The sequence below is a fragment of the Vidua chalybeata genome, chromosome 14, assembly GCF_026979565.1.
Source record: "Vidua chalybeata isolate OUT-0048 chromosome 14, bVidCha1 merged haplotype, whole genome shotgun sequence".
In the NCBI taxonomy this organism is placed as follows: domain Eukaryota; kingdom Metazoa; phylum Chordata; class Aves; order Passeriformes; family Viduidae; genus Vidua; species Vidua chalybeata.
In genome coordinates, this window is record NC_071543.1 from 11,389,556 (window position 1) to 11,415,546 (window position 25,991).

The 25,991-nt window shown below is 39.7% G+C and overlaps 1 protein-coding gene across 17 annotated transcripts in view; it reads left to right on the forward strand.

The window, feature by feature from the left end:
* The window catches only part of IL1RAPL2 (interleukin 1 receptor accessory protein like 2), a 348,614-nt gene that overhangs the window by 159,919 nt on the left and 162,704 nt on the right, over positions 1–25,991 (forward strand). For 9 of the 17 annotated variants that reach the window (XM_053956026.1, XM_053956028.1, XM_053956032.1 and 6 more), the window contains one exon: positions 19,147–19,420. In XM_053956026.1, coding sequence (XP_053812001.1) covers positions 19,147–19,420 — 274 coding nt within the window. Of the gene's footprint in view, positions 1–15,517; positions 15,537–19,146; positions 19,421–24,328; positions 24,530–25,524; positions 25,694–25,991 lie in introns of those variants that run through there. The other 8 variants (XM_053956036.1, XM_053956038.1, XM_053956037.1 and 5 more) reach the window with 5 other exon arrangements.

Below are 25,991 nucleotides of genomic sequence, written 5' to 3' on the forward strand. Positions count from 1 at the left end.
TTGAGTCACATTTCTTCCCTGCACAATCCTTATCCCATCTCCTTGCTGAGCTGTTGGGCAGGTGTTGTGTAAAAGCTGGGATAGAAGGAAAGGAAGTTACAAGTCAGGAAAGGAAACACCAGTTCTTTCTAAGGAGTTTGAGTACAATCAGGAATGGGCTTTTATAATTGAAAGCTGAATTCAGAAATCACAGTAGCTGGGAAAGTCATTTAGGCAAATGATGCAGAGGTGGTCTGCTTTACCACCTTTGTGTAGGATTTGGTTTTGTTTTTTTTTTTTTTTTTTTTTTTTTTTTTTTTGTGGTTTTGTTTTGTTTGGGTTTTTGTGGGTTTTTTGTTTGTTTTTTGTTTGGTTTTTTTTCACATCAAGTTCACATCAAGTTCTCAGCCGAACCCCATAATCTAAATGCTTCTCTCTTCATTTGTATTTTAAAAATAGTTATAAATAGGCAGGTTTGTGTAGCAGCTGTCTTCAGAAGCAGACCAAGATGCAGGAAGTCCAGCTAGAGTATTCTTGTTCATAGTCTGAAAAGGAAAAGCAGGTTGGGAAAAACTGGGGAGTCAAGATGTAAAAATCCCCAACAACCCAACCCTGTAAGGGATCATCACAAGCCCATCACACAGAAGTTCAGAGAGCTCATGGGTGGTGTGTGAGGGATGCTGGTGGAGAGAGGAGCCCCCAGAGAAGCTCCAGGCAGCTCTGCTGAGGAGGTTCTAGCAATGGACTCTCACAGTCTGGGGATCCTTCAGTGCTCAGGGCTTAGGAAAGACATTTGTGGTGAAAGTCTAAATTGTGGCCTCTGCTCTTGGACTCTGACAACTCTGAGGTGAAAATAATGTGGAAAGCTGATGTTTTCAGTCTAGGTTTAACTTTGATTATTATTGTTTTATCAACCTGGAGTCTGAACAGCCCATGAGCAGGAAGCTGTGGACTAAAAATTTGTGTTTGGATCCCTTCACTACCATTACCTGTGACAGGAGCTGCCTGAACAGTGTATTTTTTAAGAGTTGCAGTGTAAAATATTTTCTTGCCTTGAAGCTTCATTATTTCTGTTTTCTTTAGGACATGGGAATAATTCCTTTTATCTGCTTTTTTTAATCAAACTTCTGTGTTCCTGTGGATAAGCCTATTTCTGTCTGTTAGATAAACATCTTGGCATGGCCTGTGATTTTTATTCATCACACTAAGTGGAGAATGTTCATTACAATCACACAGAGGAGATGGCCAAGTGCTGTATGCTGAACCTCAGTGGCTGTGCAAGTTTGCACGCTTGAATTGCAGAATTGATGCTTTTTGGAAACCCCTGTGCATTTAAAAAATGCTAGTTAGGAAAGGATAGCCATTTTGTCCCCTTTATAAATGTAATTCCAGCGTCACAGCAAGATATTATTTTTTAATGCCAGAGTTCCCCAAGACTTCCCTTTTCAGCTTCATTTAAGTTTCTGAGCTAAGACTTAACAGCTGCTCTGTGTGCTCAAGTGACTGCCAGGGCATGTTTTGTGTGAAAGCATGGAGAAATGACACATGTAGAAATGGTCTTGCCCCAAATGGTTTTTCTAGGGTATTAGTTTACTATTATAATAACAATTTTTAGTGGTAACCATTTTTAGTAAACCAATAATAAGATTATTTTTCACATAGCACATTTAGGCAGGTTTAAAGTGCAAGTGTATTATAGATAAGTCAAAAATGACAATAAATTAGCACAGTAAAAATAATTTAAAAAGTGACCTCCCACATACTCCCATAGCCAAATATTAGAGGTTGGGAGGGAAATGCTGTAGTTCATTGCTAAGTGGCATAAAAGTACAGAACAAGTGGATGGGAAATGTCATATTAGCATAGTTGTTTTTCAAGTGTTAGTGTTAACAAAGCTCTTTTGACAAAGTCTGTAATACATCATTTTTCTTACAAAAGAAATCAAAGTTGATTAAAACATCTTTAATGGCCAATGGATTTTGTTAGCATATTAATCTGAGTGGTGGGCAGACTTTGTCTCCTTGAGAAGGCTGTCCTAAGATAGCCTTTACCATCTGGGTGGACACAACACCAGGGAATGCCTGGCCTTGGCAAAGCTGAAAGAAATGATTTTCAGATGCTTTTTGTAGGAGGACTTCTTTCATTTGCAGCTGATGCTTAAAGAGCCCAACACTTGGTCTCATCTGACTATGAAACTTTTGTCAAAGCTCAAAAGAGACTTGGTAAAGTTACAGGCATAAAAAATGCTTGAATGATTCAGCCACCTCTTTGTGAACACTGCCTTTCCATCCCCAAAGAATTCCCATTTTTCTTGTTCATCACTCCACCAGGGAACCTTGGGTCTGTATAGCCAGGATATTTTTTGTTGTTGTCTCCCTGCAATAAAAGCAGCAGTCCTCCTGCTGGCAGAGAGGAAAGGTCAAGGTACTTGTAGGAATTCCCACTAGAATGTATAAAACAGAGCAAACACTCATCTAAGGGCTCTTGGGGAGGAAATCAAACTTCAAATTCCAAGTCTTACTATTGTACAGACAGCATGTGAACCTGGCTAAACTCTGAAGCAATGCAAAAAAAAAGTTACCTGTAGGAGACACAAGGGAGAAAAAAAAAAGAAAAAAATCTTGTGGAAGCCTGTTACTTGTGAAAGTTTCAAAAGTCAGAAGGGATGTGGTAAACTTTCTTCATTTAATGTAGGCAATGGTAATTAAAATCAGGAGGATGTTAAGAAGAAGTACAAGGCTGCCTACTGTCAGAGCAGCCTGAGCTGTACAAACTGGTTTTCTGGGAAATAGGCTTTAAAATGGGAGTTCTTGAGCTGTGGTCCATAACACACCAGAAAATAACCTCTGAATCAGATGTAAAACAACAGAAGAGAAACAGTGTGGTATAAAGTGGAATCAAATAAAAGCAAGAGAAACATTTTAGATGTTAGCCTTGCAAGCATGTGAAAATCGCTATGGCAGCAGGGTAAGTAGCAGCTCTTTATTGCTTCCCTCAGACCTAGCCTAGGTTTTTCAGTTTAGGACTGTTCCAACTGCCAGCTGATGCCCTCAGTCCACAGTAGTTCTTAGTCCCTTTGGCTTAGATCTAAACCCCAGCTGGGGTTACAGGAGTCTGTGTCCATTCACAGGGGCCCTGTGGTGCATCTCACCAATGTGCAATGTACTCCAGTCACATTTGTGTGGGGAAGGAGGGACTGCCTTCTCTTCTCCAAAGAGTTTTGTTGAACATTACTAAAATACATAGTTTAGAGGAACAAGCAATGTAGTTTCTATTAATTATTTCCCTTAAGATCCATTCAGGGATGCAGCTCCTGCAGTTTCAGTAGTTTTTGTCATGCCTTAGGCAATATCACAAATATAATGCTCAGGTTTATTAATTTACTTCTTTATTAAAGAATGGGAAGAACAAAGTACAAAACCAACCTAGTGTACCTGAGTTGCAATTTCCAAAATTCCACCCAAAGATCATGTGTTTGAGAGCTGGCTTGCCTCTGGGAGGCAATCCACTTTATGGATTGGACTGGGAAAGGTGAGGGAGGGTCATGTAGGATTTGATTCCAAGCTGCACTACTGCTCTGAATTGTGATGACAATGTGAATAGGGTGACCATGGTCATGAGAAGGTGGCCACAGCAGGATGCCAGGGATTTGTAAATCAGCTTACAAAGAGGCAGATGTAATTCTTAGTTCTGTGAAACAGATGGATTAAGTTTTATTCAGTTACTTTAAAGAATCTCTTCAAGGCACAGTCTTGTGGCAGGTGAAATTAATGTGTATGAATGTTCTTTATTAAAAATAAATGCATCTCTTTGTAAATCTATCTTTTGCCTTAACAAAGCAAAGATGAAGCCCAACCATTCAGACATGTTTGGACAAGTATGATCTCCCCTGGGAAGTGCTGTCCCAGTGAATTGGATTGAAAGAGAAGTGCTGTGCTGGGATTTTGGTATTTGTTGTACCATATGGGGCACCTTTACATGTTCTTTGTCATCTTGGCATGCATGAGCTTGAGACATTTGTTGCTTGCTTCCTTGAGAAATTGCAGTTACCTTTGTTCCTGGTTTGCTGTTGGAGTGAAATGTTGTCTTTAGAGCTGGTGAGGAGTTAAACACCACTGTGGTCATCAATAGCAGATGGAGGGCAGTCTGTGTGTGAGCAGGTGGCACACTGAGCCCTGGGAGGTGGTGCTGAGGCTTAAACTGGGAATCTGAGCAGATACCTCCCAGTGTAGGAGCTGAGGAACCAAGTAGGGGGCTGGAGATTCCTCCAGGTGAGCTTGGTTTCATTATCCATAGGGAATTTAGCAATTTAAAGTTTTAGCACTTTCAGGTATCTCAGCAAATGAACTGAATGTTCCTGTTGTTCTTACGGGTTTTGTCTGGAGCTTTAATTAATTATGAGGTGAAATTCTGTTTGGACTGGGTCCAGGCATGCTTACTTTTTGTAGAAGTAGTTGGGTTTAAATGTCATTTGAAACTTGCTTGGGGGACCTTGCACTTCATCTGTTTTCTCAGTAGCTCTCAGAGAAGAAACTGTGCATGGTCACCAGTGTTCCACATTTAACTGTCATAGGATCACAGCATTATATTCCTGAATTGTACTGATATGATGAAGTATCTTGTGACCGTATGAAATTATGTTTGAATGAAAATATATGGAAACCATCAGCTCAACAAATTTCCTACCTATTCAGGGAATTTACAAAGAGTCCAGGTATTGCCTTTTCTGGCAGTAATGTTTTTTTGTTTGTAGGGTATAAAAGCTGCAGAGCGTTCATAGGAGGAAAATTTTTCCAATAATCAGTTACTTAAACTGAAAATATAAACATTTTTTAATGAAGAATAAAGTGAAACACTATGAATTTCCATTTTTCAAATGAAGAATGGATTATAAATGCAGAAATTTTATAGGTGTTTAACTCTTATAGGGAACTGGTACTTAATTATCTTTACAGTGTGGGCTTTAGAAATGGTAATTTCTCTACTACCATAAACAGTTCACCCAAAACTGTGATTAAGGGCTTAGGGAATGTGTAGTTAACTCATAAAAATATGTACATAAATTCTGCTGATTAATTGGACTGTAAAGCACATCCTTATTTATTATTACAAATGAAACTCTAATGTAGTTCATGCAAAGTCTTAAATGAGTGCCATTCTTTTTCATTAGGTAGCTCTTTAAAATCAATAATGTTTTCTTTAAGGGAAAGCTTTGGCTGTTACTAATTTAAATCTCATTAACTTCTGCCTTTTTTTTTCCTAAGGTTCAATTGGAGCTCCATTTTTCATTTAGATTTGGAGCTGCAGGCTATATGTAATTCCATTTAAAAACCCAAGGTAGATAGGAATAATGTTGGGTTAACAGTTATTCAGAGAACTAAAAATTCATAATATTTAATATTCAGTCTACACTTGTCATTTAGCAGTAAATGTTTTTCCCAGTACAAAGTTTGGAGATGCTTTCCTAATTAATGTAGAGTTTGCAAAACCAGATTGCAAGTGACTCTTCTTGCAGTGTATTCTTGTAACCCCAGCCCCCTCTGTCCATGCCTGTGTTTGCATGTCTGGGTCTGGTGGAACACTGCTGTCATCCCTCACGTCCCTCATCTTAGCCGTGCTCTCTGGAGTGCCAAGACTATTTTTAAATGCAAAGAGAAGCGAAGAAGTGCAGGGTCTGTGACTCCTGCTGAGTGGATTTGTCTCTTCTATCAGGAGAAGCTGTTCAATAGCAACTGGGCTATTAGCGGTGCTTTTTGTTATCTAAAGTTGCTAGCTTGTTAATGAGGTTGTATTTGCTTATCTTTCTTACTGAAGACACACTAATCAGTCCCAGGGAAGAGGAAAAAAAATCCAACTTTCATGATTTTGATGACATACTTTGGAATATTTAGCATTAATCAATAACAAAAAAAATTGCATTGTAAAGGTTTATGCAGCCCTAGGCAGTCTGGAGATGGAAAGCTTAGTAGTTTTTCAAAACAGCGGTTGGCTAGAAGGGTTCTGGCACCATGTTATTCACTGCACATCAAAATTAACACATTACAAGCAGTGGTTATTTTCAATTATGTAAAAGCAGACAAGTCTATGGAGAGATTAAAATGGGATTTGTAATGGCTTAGGAGAATTCTTAAAATTGACAATTTGACACAGCATGATTTCAGATTATGTGAAATATGGCATGAGGATATTTATATTTCTGTTTGCAAAAATTCTGTTCAAAGTCATCATGATGGAAATATTTACAATGAAGACATAATAATGTCTTTAATATGTAAATCATTCTAATTGCGTTTCTTACGCTGTCAACCTCCCAGTGAAATATCATTTATTTCACAAGTGACACATGAAAAAATATGATTGCATTTGTGATAGTCTTATTTTTAACAGAGATGCGACAGCCTTTATCTTTGAAGCAGTCCCCTTTATCAGCAGTTCCCTTAACACAGTTTGCATGACGCCTGCATCTCTATTTCTGATTCATATCCCTGCTTCTAACAGAGCCTCTCTCTGTTTTATTTTTCTTCCCCTCTCACAAAGAGGGTTTGCTGTGGGGACGTGCTCCCTGGAGTGTCGTCCCCCAGCGCTGCAGGATGCAGAGGTTGTGTGGGGTGCACTGATCTCTGTGGGAGCTGGATGCCATCCACACCTCTGAGGCTGGACGCTGTATCTTGTGAAAACAAGAATGATTTGTTGCCATTAAATTCTGCAATTCTGCTTTAACCTTGATTAGAGCAGATTCAAACTGCTTTTTTTTTTTTTTTTGTGCCCCAGTAACACGTGTTAGTCTGTCAGACACCTCTCATTTCACTTCCCTGTCTGTACCCAAAATCCCTACCCTGAGGTTACATGCCTCCTGTGTGCTTTTTCCTCTCCAGCTGGGAACAGTCATTTTCCTCTTCCTTCAGATGTAGAGCTGGACAGATGACAGTTCTGTCAGCCGAACTGAAAAATCTGTCATTGTGAGCTGAAAAAAATAATACAGTCAAAACAATAATAAAATTGGGTTGAATTAAATAGAGCATTTTTAATTGGGAATGCATCCATTCACAGCACTGTGTGTCATAATTAATCCTCCCTCCCATCTCCAACTTCCCCACTGGGAAACTTCCCCACTATTTGCTGAATTCTGCTTGGGTTTAGCAGAGGCAGTGAGGGAAGGATCGAGGACCAGCAGGAGCCCTCTGAGAGGAGCAGGGACAGCCTGCCCTGAGCAGGGATGGGAGTCCCCCAGGCACTGCACATTTGCAGCCTCAAACTTACTGAGGTAGCTTCAGCCAGGCTTGGAAATGAGCCCCCTCGCTATGAAGAAGATGGAGGGAAAAAGAAGGGATCCAGCTTTGCATTTCTGTCCTGTCTTCCCTAATCACTGTGAGGTTTTTCCTGTTTAAGAATTGAGGTACTGATTTTCCATGTTTCAAAGCAGGGATTCCTAAGTGGAAAACATAGTGGTTTTCTTTGGTGTGATCCTTACAGTGGTCAATCCAGGTGTAGTCACATCTGTGCTTTGCTGTATTAATAATTTAAAAATATTAATAAAACAGTTGTCTTCAAGCTGTCATGGCAGTCAATTCCCAAGGCTGGGACAGGAAATGATGGAATGTGGGTTAGGATAAGAAACTGGGAGTGAGCGAGCGAATGAGCAGTCTCCACATTGCTCACTGAGTATTGGGTAACCAGTGGAGAGACATTAATTAAACATGTTGCTCCAGTTATGCGATTTTTCTGGTTTATCAGTAGCTCAGGTGAAGGTTTTTACGGTGAGTTTCAGAGTGTTACAGTTGTGCTGTGATGATTTAATAATGATGTTCTGATGGATTAGAGGGCTGCAGGGCAGTGTCCCACCTGGAGGATGTGTTGACATCCAAAGAAAGGCCTGAGGTTCCAAGAGCTCTCCAGCTCCCCTCCTGTATTCTCAGCTCCCACCTTTGCTCAGCCTCAGCCCTGGAGCTCAAACATCTCCATCTTCCATCCCCTTTCAGTGGAGTAAGCAGCAGCTGCATGTTTTGCAGTGAGTTGGGGCCATTGAGGATGACAGGAGCCCCATGAATAAAACACAGACTTGTTTGTTTTGTGCTGTTCTGAACAAATGATGTATTAGTAATGAAGTATTTGCAGTTTGTTACTTTTGCTTACTAATAAATGAAATCTTCCTGATGCCAGTTTTGTTTCTGGCTCATGAAGTTACAGGGAAGTGTGAGGAGAAGGATGCAAACTGGGCTGGTTTGGGGTCTGTCTGCTTTATGGTGGTTCTAATTTAAAAACAGTCACTGCTTTATGTCAGCTTGAAGCAGGGCCAGTTTTTGTGGGATTTCAGTCAGTGTTGTCTCTGCTCTGAATCTCCTGATGAACCTCCTGAGTAAAGACTTTGGAAAATGATTTTACATAGGTTGAAGTCCTTAGGAATGGGATCATACTGGGAGCTGTAGTCCCATTGATGACAATATGGCCCCTCTACCCCAATAAGGGATGATCACTGGGGCTGGGGCAAGGGAGGAGCAAGGTCTCAGGAATGGGAGCTTGAGAGGGGACTGAGAGGAGTGGTGCTACTGGTGACCAGTCCTGCTCAGAGTCACTGCTCACAACTCATCTGGAAGTGGGTGGGGATTTGGGGAGCTGGCAGGCCATGGGGGGGCTGTGATGGCAGTCCCGCCCTAGGGCCTGTTTTCCAGAAAAGGGGGTGGATGTGGTCCCATCAGCATGACCCTTGTTCTCATTGAAGGTGAGAGGCTGCTGGTGGATGCAGTGCTGCAGGATCTTGCAACCGGCAGCTTTTAGAAAATGGATATGTAAATGTAAAGGTGTTCTTACGCAAATGAGCAATTCTGTGTTCCAGAGCACAGCACTGCATTGCCACTTTACCTAGAGAGACACGTCTGTTGCACAGGTAGCTCTTGTAATGACTCATTTTCCAATCATCCTTCATTTTTCTTTCTTACATGTAATTATAATGCCTTGCAATTAGAATAACCCTGTTTGTTTCTTCTAAATAGAAACAAGTCTTAAGAACAATGTTTACGGTTTAAAAACATCTAATTTGGAAATCATTTCATCATTCATCACTTACAGAAATTTTAATCAAATAGCCCACTAACACTTCTATTCATGACTATCCTATAAAAGCAAATACTCTTTTGAATTGTGAATGTTCATTTTACTGAAACTCTATCTAGTGCAGTCAGGAGAGTTTCCTGTTTAAATTCTGCTGCATACATACAGATAATGAATTAAAATGAGAGGAGGAATTACAACCTAGGTTAGAGTGTGGGTCACAACCTTCTCAAACAGAGGTCCTCCTGTCATGCAAGTGGAAATGGTAATTGGCTCACTGCAGCTGAAATAATCTATGCCAGATAACAGGAAGAATGGCACAGCAATTGTAAAATGGCAAGTGTGTCTAGATATCCAAAGGTAAATATGCAGTTGACGCAAATGACCAAAGCTAGTTATTTGTTGCAAGTAAATTAGATGAACTTGTTCCCTTCTATTCATGTGCATGTCCCGATTGAAAATTGGGCATTCTCTCTGTCTTTTTTTTTTTTTTTAACATTGCTATGTGTTCATCCAGTACTTCACAGATATCCAAGCCCCAAAACATTCATTCTACTCAGTGTTTTTATGATGAGGAGCCAGTTTTGTAAAACCTTTGGTAATCTCCTGATGGATTGATTGCATCTTTGTAAGCTAGAAAATAAATACTAATGAGTAGAATAGTGCAGGTGTGCACCCAGATCTAGATGTTTGTGAGAAAGGCTCCCTTTATGTGTCTGTGGATTGTGAAAGGCTGTGTTGGTGGTAGGACAAACCATAGGCTCAGGTGGGTTGGAAGAGACCCCTGGAGGTCTGGAATCTGGCTCTGCCCCAAGGGCCGATGATGGCACAGCTGGCTGTGAGATGGGCAGGAGCATTGGTGAGACACAAGCTGCCCATGGTAAATGGGGAATTTGGGTTACCAGAAATGTCCCTGCTGAGGTGTTCCAGTGAATGATTGCTTAAACCTTGCACAAACACCACGGAGATCATCCCCAGGAATAACTCAGTCCTGCTTTCCTCTGGTGGTGAACTCTTTTGATATCTACTTGCTCTCTTTTCCTGTCAAGCGCTCTGCCTCTGCCACAGGGGAGGTGTGGTAGGAGCTCTTACAACAGGCCTGTGTATCTCAAGGATTCTGCTCTACAGACAGCAGAAGAATTGAATTTAGCCCTGTTTATTCAACAGGGAGCCCATCTTCCTAACCTAATCCAAACTCAAAAGGACTGTGCCCTCAGAACAGATAATCCAATTCAAACTGTCCACATACTTGAAAAACAGATGCCAGATAAAATAATCTTGTGTATGTACACCAGTTATTCTACCCCACAGGGGCTAACAAGTTAATAGAGGTTCATTCTCTTTAATTTTAAATTCTTATTATTCACAATTCTTTCCTACTACTCTCTTCTGGGAATAACAAGCAGTGGATATAGAGTTTTCTAATTCTGTGATTACTTGAGACTGCAGCTGCCTGATCTGGGAGTTAGTTTTCATTTACTTTACCTTCAGTAACTTTATTCAAAGAAACTAATGAAAAGAGACTCATCAATTATTGAAATGAATACAGCTTTGTTCCCAAAGTTTGCGTGGTGCTCAAGACATGAAAACAGAACTGTGTGAAATTTCACATGGTTAATGTAGTTGGCTGGTGAATATTGAAAGTGTCTTGGAGAGTGTTCTTAAAAAGCTCATGTGTAGTCAACAGCACTTAAAATATTAAATGCACATACCTTCAGATATAAAGTGTGTCTTCAGTGTGTTGCTCCTTACCTGAAACTGTGTTAGGATAAAACTTTTATTTATAAATGCAAAGGAATATTTCCAGTCTGTTTTACTTGTTATTGGTATCAGTTACTGTTCTCCCTTAGATACTGATCCTTCTATCTCCTTTCCCTGAATATAGTTCTGTGCGCCAAAGAAGTATCAGAGGTGCTGGGAAATTTCTCTTTGAGCTTTTCCATCATTCATTAATTCTCTCAGGAATCCAAAAACCTAACAAAAATGGCAACACGCACTGTGCAACATGCTAGAAAAAAAAAGGACTTTTTTCCCCATTTTGAAGCTTGGAAAAGGAAAGTATTTTTGTTTACTAGATTTTGTGGACAAGAAGAGAAAAACCCATCTTTAGATGGGTTTCAGATCTGGATGAACACTCATTTAGAGCCTTTGAGTTCATACTAGTATTTGCACTGACTTTTTGGTTGTCTGAGTTGTTCATTTATGGAATTTAAATTTTAGGATTTAAAAAGGAAAGTTTTGTTACTTGTTCAGTCCAAGAAGCAGATGTAACATCAAGTATCTGTTCTGGCCACTTCAATCTAGAGCAACAGTCTTTCCTTGCTTAAGATAATGTTCCCAGGCTACTTGGTGCTTAATTAATCATGTTAGTTCATGGCTGACTTTGAAGAAACAGGTATTATTTTATAGATCCTCAAAGAAGAAAAGAAGTTTAGTATTTCAGATACCTTGTTCGCTGCAGATTGCCTGCTTGGCTTTACTGCCTTGGAGCAAAGAGGGAGGCTGGGCAGAGGCAGGAGATTTGTCAATGACCTGTCCTACAGCTCTTCCAAATCTGCTGCCCCGTGGCAGGAGTGGGAAGGGTGGGGGCCAGGCAGTGCTGGGGGGGCTGAGAAGGCAGGACAGGCTGGGGCACATGCCTTGAACCCATGGCTGGGACTTCACAAAATACATGAAAGTGTGAAGCCATGAACTATGATTTTCTTTATTGTTCGTGTCCTGGCTCTACTGCTGTTGATTTTCAAGGTGCCTTTTACATTGTTTTCTAACATGGTGACAGCTGCAGAGAATCAAGGCATTACTCTGAATATTTTAAACCAAACCACTTTTTAAAGTTCCAATTTCTGTACTGTTTACTTCAACACAGGCTCTTTAAAAACCTGTGATTGAAGTGATTAGGAGATCAAGGTCACCAACTACTCATTTTTAGGGTGAATATGCTGCATTTTAAAGAGTTGCTTTAGTGCCCTCCCCCTCTCTTTCTCTGTGCTCAGCAGAGCGATCAGCTGAGCGCAAAGAGCACAGCTTTGGAAGGGCACTTCAGGTTCCATCTGTCTCTGGGAACATCTGACTTGGAAGAGGTAGCAAAGAATATGATGAGAACAGAGATTTCCTTTCCATCACAGAATGTGTCTCAGACCTCCCTGTCTCCAGCAAAGTCTTAAGCTGCCAGCTGTGATTTGCTCTCCTCTCCATCAGCAAGCGTTCCCAAAAACCCCTGTGATAAAGTGCCACCTGAAAAGCTGGCTCTGACAAGTGCTACAGGATGAAATGCCCCTGTCCAGTCACTTTTACTCATGCTGCTGCAGCATTTTCATTCTTCTAGTATAATTTCTAAGCCTTGACCTCATTAATATGCCATCGCTCCTGGAAGCTGAGACTTTGTTCAGGGGTTTTTCTCTCCCTTGAGAATTTTGGTGATCTATCTACCAGTATGTTCTTTCTTTTGTATTTTCAATATAAGGCTAAAATGCTCCTGGCTCCATATGCTTACGTAATTCAGGGCAGAGCAATCTGTGGTTATTTGAACCTCTGGCAGTATATATTTACAGTGAGTTTGACCTCAAAGGAAATGATGAGTGTTCGGCTGGAATATTTGACATTTGAGTTGGGTTGTTTAGCTGTGGATCATAAGAAAAGCTGGTTGAAAAAATGAAACATACACAAGTCTGAAAAACCTTTTAGTTCATCCTACAGAAATTTGGAACTTTGATCAAAATTAGGAAAAAAGATAGTGTATATGGATGTTAAAATGCATTTTTCCTTATTTTTGGCCCAGATTTGGAGAAACATTTGCATGTTGCTAAATTTAGTGAAGATTTTTTGCACTCATCATTACTTGACTCAGGAATTTTGGAATATTTGCACTTTTATATGCCTTGAAGGTCCCAAACATTTTCACCAGTAAGTTTAATAGTCTAATTCTTGTTGGAAAATATTCAGAAATTGAGATCAGAGTAGAGAAACTACAAAGTCAGTGAGTGATCCTATTCTTAGATATTGTGTTTCTACAGAAAAAAAAAAACCTTGCTTTATTGCTGAACAAAGGTGTTACTGTCATAGAAAAGAATTAGTAAAAGTTACTGACAGGGTTGTAGGAGAAGCATGGCAAAATCCACCCATCTTGAACCACAATAAACTTGGTTTTGCTCAAGATTTGTTATTTTCTAAGTGGTCTTATCTCCAACAGATACAGATTTTTTTGCTTTTGTGTCCCTCAGGGGAAAGCTATTTGAATTTTTTTCTAAAATGCACTTTAATATATGGACATAGAGTCTACTTGATTCTCCATGAACCTAGAGTCTACTTGATTCAAAGGAGGGTAAAACTCACAGAAAAGAGATGTGAGACACTTTACCTGAACTTCCCCCTCCTCCCCTCCCTGCCTGTTCTTGGAAATGTTCTCTGCTGCTGGACAAGGCCACCCTCCACTACCTCCTGGAATATTGCCAGCATGGGCTTCTCCTTCTCCCCTGTAAAGCCAAGTAACTTGCTCTTCATGTCAGAGATACCAGCTCAGATGTCTCTCAGTAGAGTGAATTTTTATAAACAGTTATGAAAGAGTTTTTTCATCATCCAGTTTGGTCGGTCAGCTAAGATGAGGGAGCTCCACACACAGAGATCTCACCATGGTTTGGAGGTAACATCTGTGATTTTGAACAGTGCACAAAGAGAGTGTTTGCAATGTGTTCTCTGACCAGCAAATGTGGCTCTGGGCACTGGAGTATTTAAAGAATACTTGGAAGGTTGTGGTGGTTGCTAGCAGTTTTTAGGCAGCTCAGGTCCCCAGCAGCTCATGGTGTGAGGAGCAGGGAAGGGCTCTGGGAGGAGACAGGGGATGCACACTGGGCTCTGCTGATTTCACATCTCACAGGGCAATGCCAGGCTGTGATGAGAAGCTGGCAGAGGTCTGCAAGCACTGCAGTAGCATTAGCACAGTGCAGTCAAAAATCCAGGGATGTGAAACCAATTACATATGGTGAGGCTGATCCAACACCCTGACCCTCGAGACAGTCACAACGAGCCAAAGCTGCTAAAGGCTTTACTGTGTGTGCTCAAATGCAGGGCGTGTTCCCTTTTCTCCAGAATCAAGATCTGAAAATACTAAATTGCCAAAAATTCATAGGCTGTAACTGATTTCTCCCCTTTAAGACTCTAAAAAATTTGCATCTCTCTTTGGACATTCTTAATGGAGTGCATCTATCATTGCTATGTTTCTGCAAACCCCGAGCATGATGGATATCAGTTCTTGGACTCTGCTGTTCTACAGCTAACGTATACATAAAAATAAAACTCTTGTATTAGAGGAATGGTGGTTTTATTTCTGACTATGTACCTACAGTCACAAGCATTGCCTGCTTTGTGGAGCAATAAATTTAATACATTAGCTAGTGAATTATTTTTTTTAATGATTTATTTGTAGATGATTTCAATTTAAAATGAGATTTTTCAGGTAACAAGGTAGGCAAACATGTTTAACAATGCCATGATATAAATTGCTGTAGCTGACAGATCCCTATAAAAATTATAACAGGCAGATGCGCAATGCAAAAAATTATTCATGTGACAGCAATCAGAAAGACAAATTACTCAGAGACGACGTACATGCTCCTCTATAATTGCTTATAAATTATTATGGTTCATGTTAAAATGCATCTAGACTCCCTAGACAAGTAGATTTATTTAAAATAAGAGTAATGGGAAATTGCCAGGAAATGTTGAGGAAGAAGATGTAGTACATGCCTTGGGTGATTGCTGACATAAAAGTACAGTAACTTATTGTCAGCCAACTCAATCTATCTTTTCCTTAATAGTTTTGTAGCCTTCATTTTCAATTCACTCTCTGCCCAGGTTGCAGTAGCCTGGGTAGGTAACTGGGATGGGCCCCGTGGGGCTGCACTGTGGTTCACTGCTGCTGTGTTTCCCAGCTTGGGGGGGACACAGTGGGATGCTGTTCTGTACCCGTGCAGGGAGAGCACTCCTGAGCACTTCCATGTTCTATGCAATAGGGTTGAATTTAGTCAGCTGGGGTAGAAGTTATGCTGAGGGGATGGGGAAGATTGCCAGATAGGTGGGCAAACCACTTTTCGTTAGGCATGTGGGATAAAAATGGGCAAGTGTTTTCCATATTTTCTTAGTGTTCAAAATTTTAGAAAAACCCAACTCTTTGGAAGCGTGTAAATTACATCCACAATAGAGAGGATTTAATTTGAATGAGCTTTCAGTCAGGCACTTACCAGGTGATTGTAGGGTAGCAGAGGAATAGTGTATATACATTTAAGTGCCTCTCTAATGCTATTATTTTTCTCACCAACCTGATTATATTACATATTGAGAGCCAACCCAACAAAAATGACAGCAAACTTTGTTCTGGATAATGAAGTGCTGAACTCCACCTAAGCAGCTCCAGTCATTTGTGATGACAGCTTGGAGAATACTCCAAACGAGTCTAACAATGCTCACGCTCCAGTGACTGACAGCACGGCAAAAGGAAAAATTCCAGTTTCCATGTGAGTGCAGGGAGCCTGACCTAGATTTTAGCCTCTACAGCTTCAGAAGAGGAAACATTCTTACCTGTGTATTTAACAAGAAAAAAAGAGCAAGGGGAAAAAGTCATCTCCTGTTTGATTAGTCTTTCTTCAATAATTAAGATTTAGTTTATTCTGTGAGACTTCTCCCCTCCACAGATGTCACCAACACTATAATGACTGGTTGCTCTGTTCCCTGTGTGCTCTTCTCTCTGTAATTACCCCCTCCTGGCCTGCTGCAGGGAGAGCTGTCACAGGGGAGCAGCTGGGGCAGACAGGGCCATGGGCAGCAGCCTGCCTGCACCTTCCCCCTCCACCCCACTCCCTGTTGGGGTTAGCCTCCTGTGGGCTGCTCAAATTCTTTCATTCAGATACCGTTAATCGGGAAAAAAGTCTCTAGTGTAAATTTCCTCTTCCTTGGGATGCAGGTGCTATGCTGGGTTCAGGTTGCCTGTCTGGTGCCTCCACTGGAGTGCTGGCAATGGCCAACAGAGCCCTACCATTGTGTTGTCCCCTGGGGGCAGTTGGAGAGGGTTTCTAGCCACTCTGGTGGCCTGGTTGTAAATTACTGTTCAAATGCCTTTCATCTATTCCACTGTGCTTCCTATACTTCTACAGCTCAAATTTTGAAATTAGAATAGTAGAGAAGTGCACATGAGAAAGGAAATTTTCAAATGAAAGTGGAAGACGAGGCAGATTAAATGACATGGAGGGTTGCTTAGTGTTCATTTGAGCTGTGCTTTGACAAGTTGTTTGGTGTAGATATAGGAGAAATTTCATTGGAAGCAGGGTATTTTCAGCTTCCAATTTTGGATTTCTATATTGGGTCAGTTCCTAACTACAGAATGTACTGATTGTGACTGCTCTGAGAAATAAATTAAAACCTGGCACTGCTGTCCTTGATCCACAAACTTTCCACGTGTGTCTCATTGTTAGTTGTTCTTTGTGTGGTTTAACTTTGTTGAACCAGCACAGGTTTGAAAGCATTAGCTGATGTGACAGGATTCGATAGACACAAGAGTGGCAGAATTAATTAGATTGGCTGAATTAGTTTGGATCTAAATTCCAGTTCTGGACACCTGTATTCATTTCAACTTAATGGCCCTACCTAGACTTCTGTAACTTTGCTAAATCACAAGAGAGAGGGTTCCTTTGAGAATACCTGTGTGTTCTGGAGAACAAGGGATGAGCCATCTGGAGAACTCAGCATTGCCTTGCACATCCCATGCTGAGAGAAGGCAGCTGTGAGCTCTGCACTGTTCTTCAATTGTAAATCACACCAGCCAAAAGAGCAGGACTTCAAAAAAACACAAAGCTTTTCAGAGGAAGCTCTGTGTGGAGTACAATGATACCTACTCAGTGTAAAAATCCTGTCACCTATATAAAATAATTCATGGTGTCAGAACCAGGCATTTAATGCAAAAGTGGATTGGATGAGGTTGTAGGACTGGGAGAACCAGACTCTTTCTCCAGCTCTGCTGTGGAGTGCCCATGCCTGTGCAGCAGCAGCACAGAGAGAGGTCAGTGTGATGTTTCTTGGGGTCCTGGCAAGGGCATGTTTAAGTTACAATGTGCAGCTTTGGTCATGGTGAAGATGTTATAAATCTGGAGGAGATACATTGAGAACAAATGCTTCAGTAAAGGATTTCAAATAATGATTATCCAAACTTGTCCTGTTGTGTGTGGCACTGTTAGAGGAAGGACACAGCGGAAGCAGCGAGGAAAAGAAACATCACTAAATTGATGCTGGCCTTTCAGTTGATGTCATTAACAGCAGCCATTAAAAGCAATGAATTTTAATTTAAATCAGTAGGATGTTGTCAGCAAAATGAGAATGAAAATCAAAATTGAGGTTAACTGGAACGGTGTGTACATAAGTTCAGGTGAAGGGTTTGGTTTGGGGGCTTTTTTGATGAAGAAAGAAATCAGCTGGCACAAACAGCTGCTGCTTTTGCACCTGCCTGTGGGGTGAGGGGCAGGAACAGGAAATACCCTGGGGGTAAAGGTGCTCCACGATATCCCTTCACCTGTCAAAACTGTGATGAGTAATGTTTTGAGTAAAGGGCTTTCCTTCCCTCCTGAGCTTATGTTAGCTTTTCTTTTTACAAGTTTGTTTTGCGGCAAGATTTACATGGAAGTTTATATACCAGAAAAGCATTAAAATGGTCAGTGTCAACAAGTTTAACACGTGGCTCATTTGATCACAGTACACTTAAAGCTGATTTACTGCGATGGGAAAATTAAAACCTTCCGTTTGTCACAATTACTTTTGAATGATTAAAGAGAAACATGAAAACTTGGTAGACATAATTTAGAGGCTGTAAAAGTCACTAAAAGTAGGATCAGACCTGATATCCCATGTACAGAAATTTCTGCTGACTACCTTTGTTTAGGAAGTAAGATAAAAAATCACTTGATAGAATGCAATTGACAATGTATATGAAATGAAGGGTGTATGAGGATATCCAACAATTATAGTTTGAGAATTGATACTGTAAATGCAGAAGAAGCAACTTGAGAGTTACCTGCTTGAATTTGAGCTGCTGCAGTAAGGGAAGTAAGTGTAAAGATGTTCCATTTACTTGTAGCTTAATATGATCAATAAATTCTAAACCCTACATATTTAATGAAGTCTATTAACTTTAGGTATTGTGTTTGCCTTTTGATGATCTGCCTTTGAAATATTTTTATTTGGTTTTATTGGCTGATTTTCACACTGATAGTTTTTCTTGCACTGAAAAAGATTGAATTAAAAGGTCTCTGATATGTGATATGTTGATACGTGTGCATGTGCTAGGGCTGTATTGTAACTAAGATAATAGCAATGGGAGAAAAAATTGTAGGGAGAAGTGATCTTTTATTAAACTGTCTGATGTGTGTTAATTTTGAAGTGAAGTATTAAGAAAACTGTTTCAAAAGTTTTTGCTGAACAGAACATCAAAAGTGGTCCTTTTTATTTGAATGACTCCTGTATTAAGTTTGATTGCATAAGGCAGCATGTTGTAATTGTATCTTGTTGTGTATAATACAGACCTCTACAGTTTGAGTAGGCTGTAGGGAAAAAAACCCAACTATGTGGAACTGAAAAGAAAATTATAAATGTCACATCTGTTATTTGGGGATTTTTTTTTTTTTTTTTTTTTGCATAACATAATTAACAGAGGTGGATGGAAAAGTTTTAAGGGATAAGATTGGCATCAGATGCCAATGTACATTTTCTTTCAAAGAGGAATTGGAGAATTCAAAATTGGTTTACAGAGGCAAGTAAAGGTGCAAAACATTTGGTTTATTTAATAAAGAATTAGTGTTTTGGGGATGAAAAGAATGATATTCTAAAGAAGTGGAATTGAGCAAGCTCAGTGTGCTCTATTTATTGCCTGCATATTCACAGTTACATGCAATTAAAAAAAGGTGTATGAAACCCCTTAGTTGCCAATAACTGCTTTAGGTTTTTCATATTACCCTGCAACGATTCAGCACATGCCAAAAGCCATTTCTTTTAATGTACTATATTGCATTTCCCAAGCTGCCTTTCACTATATTGGAAAATGTATCTGTGTCTAATATTTCTTTATTATTGTTTTGCTTTCAGTTGATGGTTGCATTGACTGGTCAGTGGATCTCAAGACATACATGGCTTTGGCAGGTGAACCAGTCCGAGTGAAATGTGCCCTTTTCTACAGCTATATCAGAACTAATTATAGCATGGCCCAAAGCACAGGTCTTAGGCTTATGTGGTACAAAAACAAAGGAGATTTAGAAGAACCCATTATATTTTCCGAAGTTAGGATGAGCAAGGATGAAGATTCCATATGGTTTCACTCGGTTAAGCTGCAAGACAGTGGTTTCTACACATGTGTTCTAAGGTGAGTATTGTGTTAAAGTCTAAATAAGAATGTGGGGATTACTGGTTAAAAATGTATGGCATATTAGATATGGGTTAAAAACTTAATTTTTGCCATTAGAATTTAGATATTCATCCAGTTAATACATATTATTTTTTTATTCTCATAATTATATATGTCACATCATGCTTTGTCTCAAAATTAGTTTCCCTAGTAATTCTAGTTACCTAGTCCAGTAGCTATAATTAATGTGCTTTCACTTAATTACTTCTTTTTTTTAAGTACAACATTTGCAAATTCTCAATTTTCTGTAAACCTTCAGAACCTGATACTTCTTAAATCATGAAGTATTTTGTTTAAGAACTGTTCTGTTTCAAATCCTCTGAGTTATTACTGAGTTACAGTTTGAGTTATTCTGATGGGATCAGGCCATGGGGAGTTACAGTTCTGTCTGGTTTTGAAGAAATGTTTATTTTAATATACAATTATGATTTATCATAAATTTAAGCAGACCTCATTTGGTAAGACACCAAAATGCATTTCTCAGAAGTGTCTTGGAACTGTTGGATGAGCCTTAAATTAAACATGTGCTAGAGCTCGTGATTTCCATCGTGTAGATGTTGATGTCATATCTATGCCTAAAATGAGAAGATAAAAAAAGGAGGACTTTTAAAGAATGAATGAATAAATATTCCTTAAATGATCCAGTTTTGAATGAAAAGGAGTTTAGAGATACTTTGTATCATTTGGTTTTAAACTATTCAGGTTCAGATAATAAGTTTGCTTCATCCTTGTCTGCTGTTCCATACTGAAATTAGGCATGTTTCATGAATTAAATAACAAGTATTGCAGCAAATAACAGCACTGTTCAGAACCCAGAATTTGCTCTCTGTCCATCTCTGCTGAGTCTTGCTGCCTCAGCCCATTGTGATCCTGAGAAATGCTGCTAAAATCAAAGATTGTGCCCTGGATTGTGGTGGTTTGTACTGAGCATCAATGTCCAGTGTAAATATTGGATATATCTGCCTAATGCAGCAGTTGGATTGTGCTGCAGCCTTTGGAGTTGTTTTTTTATCAGCTCCTCTGTCAGAGGTTGGGTGTGATGTGAAGGCCCCGATTTCAAAATGTTACGGGAAGATGGTGATTTATATGATTCAAGGGAGCTGTGCTTTTTTCATAAGAAGTCATTGTTGTGATAATCAAGTTACTAGTATAATACTCTGAAACATTCTAATGCAAATCCTTTGTGAAAAATAAAGAATTGATCTTGGATCAAATTCTGGGGCATACTTTTTTTCTGGGAAATTTCAAAACTCTGCTCATTTACATGACAAAGTAGTTTTGGTAACAAATGGGCAAGTTCTTGAATAATTCATGGCTTCTTCTAATTTTCAGCTAAAAACTGTATGACATGCTTATTGGAAGGCATTACACGGCAACAAGATCTTCCTTGTCAGTTATGCAGTTTTGTTGCTTTGACTAGAACTTTCTTACATAGTTACGGATATTTTTTGCCTTTTTCAGATTTATGTCCTAGTGCAGAATAATATGTGTAGTGATTACAGATAAAAGACTATATTTCTTCATTTACTGAATTAATTGTTTCTTCCAAAAGTGTGGCAATGTATCCTTGCTGTTATTGTTTATAAAACCCTAGGAGGCTTAAAATAGTGGAGGATGTAGCAATAGTAATTGATTTTAATTTCATTAAAATTGAGCTAGATGTAATGTTCTGAAATGTGATCACATTTCTGTGGGAGACTATCCACACCATTAACTGTGTAATTTCAGCTTTATTAATCCATTTTTTTTTCGAGGGGGATAAGCAGATGTTTGCGTTTTAGTCATTAACCAGATTCACCTGCTTTTTGAGAGTTAAAAGGTCACAAATGAGAGCAGTAATTTTAGAATATGATTTTATTTTCCAGAAGCATTAACAATCTCTGTTACAAATGCATCTTTTGTAGACTGAATTAGCAGAAGCTGGTAGATAGAACTTGATGCAGTGGAAATGACTGTCTCCATCAGTGTGCAACACTGGGTTTAGGGTTGCATGCATAACTGAGTTTTTTGGTTTGGTAGCTGAAAGAAAAAATCTGGGGAGGAAAATGCTTTTGATTCAAGATAAATTTAATTTTTTTTCTCAACAGAGAATTTTTTATGCAGGTTCTTTAAGAGAAAATCAGAAGCAATTCAATTCTAAATGGATGTCTTTCTAGCCGCTCACCAGGGACATGTGAAGCTCTGGTACATCTCCCTGTGCTGTCCAAAGCATGAAATCCCACATTTGCATGTCCCAGTAGCCAGTTCCACCACTTCAAGCCACCACTTCCAACCTTGGAAGTGTTCTGTTATTTGTGCTTGTCTTTGCAAAAGGGTGCAAGGGGGTGAGATGCTTAGATGTGGTACTAGGACCAAGTGGGATGAGGGGTCCTGGTCCCAGAATTTCATGGGCTGAAATAATGGACTCAATCTTGATCTGGGAAGGCAATAGTGAGAGCTTTAATTTACTCCCCCCCCCGAGTTTGTGACTTTTTTCCAAGTCAACACAAGATGACTTGACAAGATAAGAAAACTGTAAGGGGAAAATGTCAGCTGTACTTTTCACTGAATTTCTTATTTGTTGAAATGTTTCTTCTTGATTCTTAAAAAAAAAAAAAAAAAGCAAACCTGTTTTTCAAGAAGCTGCATTTCCTGGTTTCTCACATGTGCTCATAGGATCAAGGCATGACTGTCAGTGAAGCAGTGTGAAGGAATTTTTCAGAACCTGCTTGAAAAGGGTGGGTATAAGCAGGTGAAGGATAGGCTGCTATGACAGTGATTTGAAGATGGATAAAAATTAAATGTGTCAGTGAATTCTTTCTTATACAGAACTTTCATTTCAATAATCATAATGACTGTTTTGTAAAAAACCTGTAATACTGCATAAAATTAAGGAGTATTAGATCAGCCTTTATAAATGAGATTGCTTCTCTGGACTGAAGAGATTTGATATCATAATTTAATGTTGCCTCTCCTTTATTAATCAATTAAACATTATTCCATAGACAGGTGTGGGGGTGTGTGTATAATAGGAGGAAGTTATTGTTGCATTAAAACCTACTTCTTCCTTCTCACAATGCGTTTTGGCATTGAGCTCATGTTCAGATGTGAACTGAAGTGTGATATTTTTCTCCAGTGTTAAGCATATGAAAAGGTCCTGATTCTGCAAGGACTTTTAAGAGTGCAGAGTTCAGCTGTGTTAGTTAAGCCATGTGAATTCCATGGATCTGCTTTGTTCTTGGATGCCTTTATTTTGTCAAATCAGGGATATTGCTGCTACATCCAGAAGACATCCTAAGTAATGGATAGCTGTGTATTTCATTGCAGTTCCCAGGTAAATGCTGTGATGTTTGTATCATGACTTTACTGCCCAGTGTGGAAATGCTGTGTTCTGAAGGTCTCCTTCCAGTACATACCCTGGATATGCCATTAATCTTCCAGCACCCAGCAATGCTACTTTCAGATAAAGCTGTTGGCATTTCTGTTATAGAGGTTTGATGTTCTGGGATTTTCACATCAGCACTCTGGATTGCAGCTTCTTCACTGAAGAATTCAGAGATGAGCTTCAAAATGATGAAGCATCAAATCAAAACATGGAAATTACACTCAACCTAAATGCATAGAGGGTGGGCCTTAAGTTCTGAGTATGTAGGACAGTCTTTTGCCAGATCATGATCTGCTTTTGCTCCCTGAACAAATACATCTGTTTTTCTGTGTTAAAAGCCTGTTTTTTAAAGACAGAACAAGAACTGGGCCAACTTAGATCATCTTCACCTGGTGAAAGAAAAGAAGATGATCTGAGGAAGAAATCTCAGCAAAATTTAGCCTAAATTTGCCATCATCTAGGGACTGCTCATGGAAATCTTCTTCTAACTAGGCTCAGCTCCAAACCAAACTGTAGTCAGGATTTAAAGAATAAAACCAGTAAGAGTAAAAACCATAAGTACATATTTGCTGTTAATTAACTGTTGGTGAAATAAACTTGATTACCATAATATAAATCAGAAGGGTAGAAAATCTGGGCCTCAAGAGGGTGCAGGGGAGCAGGAGGTGAAAATTTGTGGTCATCAAACTGGCTAATGAAGCAAAGCCTTGATTTTTGTACAGGATGTAGAATAACAAGGGAGTGCGGGCCTTGAATGCCTGTGGGGGAATAAGCTCGCAGATCTCTAATACCAGCATTTGATGCCAGAGAACTGCTGACAAATCAAGTTAGAAAATCTGTGTATCCTTTTTTCCTTGCTGAATCCCTGCATGCACAGTTCTTAATGGAGAGCAGCATTGCTATGGACATGCACAGAGGAATGGAGCCTTTGCTGAGCCATTGGTGAGCTATTGAGATACCACTTCCTGAGCAGTAATAAAATAGAGCAATAGTAGGTTTTAAGCCTTCTGGCTTCTGAATGTCTGTGGAGTGCATGACCAGCAAATCAAAATCAGATTTAGACAGCCTGGAGGGACTGGCAGTAAAATCTGCAGCTCAGCTTGTGTGCTCTCACTTCAGAGGGTGTTAGGCAGGGCTTAGGGGCTTGTTGCAAGTGCCTATCTGGACTGCAGAATGCACCCATCAGCCCAGGAAAAGCATGAAAAAGGTGTGTTTTCGGATCCAAACAGGAATGTTGGACTAAGACATAAGGTGAGCATGTGTAGGGGTAAGGTTGCTTTCTCTGCAGCCATCTCTTGTGGTTCTCACAATACGTATTTTAATGCAGCTCTTCATTTTGTTGATGGCAATACAGAATGTTTGGCTTTTCTTAGCATTCAACTGCTCATGACAAAGGTGATTTTGTATCTCAAACCCTGTTGGATGCAGTGTTGTAATTCCAGTTTTGCCATAAAATATTGTCTTCCATATCTGTTATTCGCAAGTGCTTTTTTCCCTCTTAGGCTTACTCTGGAAAGATTTAAAGATGATACTTTCCTGTGGGCTCGTGTCTTTAATTATTGGATATCCAAGAGGAGCACATCTAAGTAGCTGATGGATTACATATCTCATAGTTACCTCTCAGCCTTTCACACTGGTGGATGATCAGCTTTCCTGTACAGTCCCAGGCATGTCTGTAGAAGCAGCAATATCTCACATTTGGCGTAAGTGGATTCAGCGTGGCACAGGCTTTCCAGGCTCTGTATGACACTAGCATTAAATGCCACACATTCAAAGTGGGTAACATTTCCCACAATAAAATTGACTTATTCTGTATAAACAAAATCCCTTTGAGATATAGTATTCAATACTTGAATTCAGTGCTACAGCACATACATTAAAAAGTCAGTATGATCCATGATAAAATAAATTTTTTTGATGTTTTATCACTGAGATATAATGTTTTGGCATTATCAAAATGCAGGGGAAAGTGGAATCAGAATGCTTCTAAATTTGTATCTAAAATAGTGTAAAAACTGATGGTGCTCCTGCAAATCATTTTGATGACATTGTCTTTATTGAGAGAAATCCGTTCTGTCTATTCTTTGCAGAAAAACAAAGATTTGTTTCTCTTCCCTGGTGATATGTGTATTTCTGCTCACTCACCCTCCTCCTCTAAAGCTTTAAAAGAGAAATTATTCATCCTCTGTCGCTGTGAAAAACCATGTTTACTGTTGATGAGAAGCTGCAAGAACAGTCAGGGCTTCAAGCAGAAATATATCCATGTTGCTTTGTGGTTGGAGGGTATCCAGTGGCTTCCCTGTTGCAGTGGCATGGATAAGAATGAGAACATTGTGAATCCTTCAGTTTTCCTAATAGTGAAGTCCCAGATTTAGATACTTTTAAAATGACTGACCTTAGTTTGTAGCCTCTACAGGTTGTCATAACAAAGCTCCCTGTGCTGCAGTGCCTCAGTAATGTTTCAGCTCACTGTCACTGGTTGCTCCTGAAGTGCCTTCCCTGGTGGGCTTCAAACCTTGCCTAGAGCAGAGAAAGGATGCAGAGTGGAGGGGCTGCTTCCTCATGCAGTCAGACTTTGCCTGCAGGAGAGCTGCTGCTGAGATGTTTCAGCCCTCCCTGGCCATCTCTTGTCCAACATGTCAGGGAGTTTTCATTTCCCTTCTGTTCTCCAAATAACAGTGACAATGTGCTCACTCAGGTATCATTCCTGTTGGAATCCCCATGAAGCCAGCTGTAACTACAACACATCAGTAGGAAATGTTGTCTGTGTCCTGTGAGTGGACAGACAAATGGACAGGTTTCCTGAGGAAATCCATCATGCCCAAAGTACAAGATGACAGAACCATAGGGAGTTAAACTGATATTTGGTAAGTGATACTGGAGGAAAATTTCTTCTTTTCTGGCCACCACTTTAAGGGAAGGCACAGCCAGGAGGACTCAGCTGCAGGACTCCAACAGTTCACATTGTAAGGACATTCATTTCATGATTCTTTCATTCCTTGTATACCCTGTGAGACAATAACTGATCCACTGGTTTTCCTGCTCAATTGCCCATGTACAAACAGAGCAGGACCTGCCTTTCAACATTGCATCTGCAAAATAGGACTTATGTGCAGAACGAAAGCTGTGCTCCACAGGTTTTATTCCTCCAGGCAATAAAACCAT